We start from the raw sequence: 3,988 nt of genomic DNA on the forward strand, positions 1-3,988 counted from the left end.
AGAAGGACCAGCTCCCCAGGACCAGGGGCACCCGAGAGAGGAAGCGGAGGTCCGGGTGGGCGAGTACCAGGCAGAGGGCACCTCGCCCTGGGGGCCGCAGGAACCAACAGAGGAGGCTGTATCCCAAAAGGCAGAGGAACCCACAGCAGAGGCTCACGGAAAAGAGGACGAGGCCCTGGGCGATGCCTCCAAGTCCTCGGAAGCTGGGGCCTGTGCCCCCGACAACGTGCAGGTTGGCGAGGGGCCGTCAAGTCCTCGGGCCCTTGCAGCCCCTCTTGGGGCACCCAGCTCAAAGGCAGGCGGTGCTCAGCACTTGCCTTTAGCGGTGAAGCAGCGGGTCAAAGCTCTCAAAAATCTTCAGGCCCAATATGCACAAGTGGAAGCTCAATTCTACCGAGATTTTCACAATCTAGAGAAAAAGTATGCGGTCTTCTACCAGCCTCTGTTTGATAAGAGATCTGAGATCGTCAATGCAATCTATGAGCCCACAGAAGGTGAGTGTCAGTGGCAAGTAGCTGTCCAGGAAGGCGCGTGGGGGGGAATGGAAAGAGAGCCTGCGGGAAAAGGGCCAACAAGCGGCATACCTCACTTTTGGTTGACAGCTTTTAAAAATGTGAAGATCCTTGGGAGGATGATCCGAAAAAATGATGAACCTGTACTCGAGCACTTGAAAGATGTAAAAATTAAATTTTCAGGGTTCAAGGAACCAATGAGCTTCACCATAGAATTTATCTTCAAGTCCAACGAATACTTTCTCAATGAAATCCTGACTAAAACATACCAAATGCGATCAGACCCCGATGATTCCGATCCCTTCCTCTCCAAAGGCCCAGAAATTATCAGCAGCACAGGATGTGAGATCTACTGGAAAGAGGGGAGAAATGTCACCATGAAAACGAGCAAGCTGCAGAAATGTGAGGACCGCAGAAGCATTGTATCCACCACCAAGAAGACGCCCCGCTATTCTTTCTTCACCTACTTCTATCCTCCTGATTCTCCTGAGGGCAGAGTAGTCGATGTCGCCACCGATTTTAGATTGGGCTATTTTTTCCGTGAAGTTCTGGTCCCGAAGTCCGTATTATTCTTCACCAATGAAGCCAGCGAATATAAGTGTGGAAGCTCTGATGATGAGGCCCGAGAAGCTGGAGGTGAGGAAAAGAAAGCAGAAGAGATCAGAAATGAAGAACCTGAAAAGGGGCCTGAAAAGCATCTGGGCCCGGGAGAGAGCAGTTCCTGAGAACCCAGGTATCTCTGCGTCGCTTTGTGTATCATCCAGCCATGCCTGACCTACATCACTTATGCTTCTAACTTTTCTCAGTACAGTAAATAACAAAATGTCAAAAATTTAGTTCTGTGAGCCAGTTCGGTGTTAATTTTGGATGTCGGTGTAGAAGGCAGCATATTCTGAAATGTACTTCATTCACAGCTTCAAGTCCTTTCAGGTGTAGCTGTGAGTCTTCAACGGGTGGGAGATGTGTCAGCCTGGTAGCAGAGACCAATGTTTGTTTAGAACACGGTTGCCAGAACAAGCGGCTAAAGGAACATAAATCAATACCAGCTGGGCTTTCAACATGTAGCCACAGAAATATGGTCTTTTATGCTAAGTAGGAGACGATTCCTTTGAGAATGTGACTATCACAGGAATCGTTAAGAATTTTATTTAGAATAAAATAAAATAAATAGAATAAAATAAATAATTATTTATCAGCCATTTAAACCATTTATTCAGTTGTAAATGTCTATATTTCAGGGGACAGTGAAAAGAAAACAACAATAGTCATGGTAAGATTATTGTTAATCACTGGATTGATAATTAACTCAATCTAATATGCAATGCCTTTTCCATTTTTTTTTCTGTTGTTCTTCTATTCACTTTTGCCAACTTGGAAATGGAGGCCTTGTGTGGTTACAAGTAGATTGATAGGGTATAGGCTTTTCAGGTGAAAGACTTATTAAGTCAATCTCTGAAACAAAGCACAACTAGTCCAAGGCAGATGTTTTTGGTGTTTAACAAGTGGAGAGGAGGTTGGTATGATCAGATGATTAAAGCTCTATCCAAACATGTATGTTACAAGAGGGTAAGTGTTGATTGCTCTTGTTAATAGAACATAGGATTGACTATTTTCTTATATTTTGAAAATCACTGTTGCATATTATTGGTTTACAATTGTTAATTGTCTCTTATTTCATTTTACAGTTGTGAGACTTACAAAGTCACAATGGAGGAATAAACAATGATTTTATTCTGTATGGATTTGAAATTTTCTGCTTTTCAATAGCCCATATGAATTTTAACACTGGTTTTGTTGCAGATATCATCACAGAAAAATTGATATCCAGCAACATCTGACGTTTACCTTTCTCAGATAAATTTGACAGCATTTGTTCAGGTTAAAAATAAATTTTCTTGAAATTAGTAAGTTGTCATGTTTTTAGTTACTGACACAAATTTATAGCTGTATCTTTTTGTTTCTTTTTTTGGCCCACCTCACTATGATTGAAAGGGATCACTTTCAGTCATGTTTTAAGTTCTTTTGTTGCATTCTCAAATTAATTACAGTACCAAGTTATGAACAATTTATGTAAAGAGAAAGAGGAGTCTGGTCTAATCTCTACTGAATTTAATTGAAAGATACCCATGTATGGCATAACTTATCTGGAGACCAGGTGGTGCTCCTTGGCTTCCATGGACCAGCAGCATTTGCATCACCTGGGAACTCAGAAATGCAAATTCTCAAGCCCTACTCCATATCTAATGTATCAGAAATTCTGAAGGTGGGTCAGGAATCAGAGTTTTACATGTCTTTTGGCATACTAAAATTTAAGCACTACTAGTTTAGAGCTGTGATGGGGTGGAGGTGTCCTAAGGGACTAAGCTTCTCCTATGATACTACCAACATTAATTGAATGACTTGGGACTGTTTTGAGTAAACTGAATGAAACAGCAAAGGCTGGACTACAGAAGAGACTAGAATTCTTAGAGGCCTGAGACACAGAAAGACCTCCTCAAGGGGCAAAGATTGGGTGGTGGCAGTGGAAAAAATGGGTGAGGGAATAAACTTGTTCCATAAGAATAGAAGTGTTATGATACCAGGTATATGAAATTTTAACATATACAGTCACATGTTGATTATAGATGCACATATATACACTAAAATGCATGCATGGGAAATACATGCATATGAACCATGTAGAAAGGCATGATGAAAATGATAAGACTCCTATTTGGGATAGTGGTTATATCTAGTAAAGAGGGAGAGAGAAGAATTCAATTTGGAAGGGTTACTTTTATTTTTTTGTTTTTTATTTTTTTAAAATATTTTATTTATTTATTTGACAGAGAGAAATCACAAGTAGATGGAGAGGCAGGCAGAGAGAAAGAGAGGGAAGCAGGCTCCCTGCTGAGCAGAGAGCCCGATGCGGGACTCGATCCCAGGACCCTGAGATCATGACCTGAGACGAAGGCAGTGGCTTAACCCACTGAGCCACCCAGGTGCCCCATTGGAAGGGTTAATTTTAATTTCCTAAGGCTTTCATAACAAATTTCCACAAAGTAGGTATCTTAAAACAATATAAAATTTAATGTCTCACAGTTCTATAGGCCAGAAGCCTAAAATTAATGTGCCAGCAGAGCCATACTCTGTCCAAAACTCTAGGGGAGAGTCCTCTTTGCCTCTTTCACGTTCTGGTGTCTCCTTGAATTCTTTGGTTATTGAGACAATAACTACAGTCTCTAATTCTTTCTTCACATAGACTTCTTCCCTGTGCTTATGTGGCACAAATATTCTTCTGTTTTCTCTTATAAGGACACTACTTAATACATTTAGGGTCTACCCCCAAATGCAGGATAACTCTATTTCAAGAGCCCTAATTTAATGACAACTACAAAGACTCTATTTCCAAGTAAGGTCACATTTACACATACCAGGGATTTAGAATTGGACATATCTTTCTGGAGGATATAATTCAACCCAATAAAGCACACAGT

The 3,988-nt window shown here is 41.2% G+C and overlaps 1 protein-coding gene across 1 annotated transcript; it reads left to right on the plus strand.

Moving 5' to 3' along the window:
- Window positions 1-523: 523 nt before the first annotated feature.
- On the plus strand, window positions 524-2,371 carry LOC116582661 (nucleosome assembly protein 1-like 1-A). The gene is made up of 2 exons (XM_032330314.1): window positions 524-1,245; window positions 2,198-2,371. Exon 1 carries the CDS (start codon window positions 542-544, stop codon window positions 1,235-1,237), a length of 696 nt encoding a protein of 231 aa, XP_032186205.1. The 5' UTR covers window positions 524-541; the 3' UTR covers window positions 1,238-1,245; window positions 2,198-2,371.
- Window positions 2,372-3,988: the final 1,617 nt, after the last annotated feature.

This window comes from Mustela erminea, chromosome X (assembly GCF_009829155.1).
Source record: "Mustela erminea isolate mMusErm1 chromosome X, mMusErm1.Pri, whole genome shotgun sequence".
In the NCBI taxonomy this organism is placed as follows: domain Eukaryota; kingdom Metazoa; phylum Chordata; class Mammalia; order Carnivora; family Mustelidae; genus Mustela; species Mustela erminea.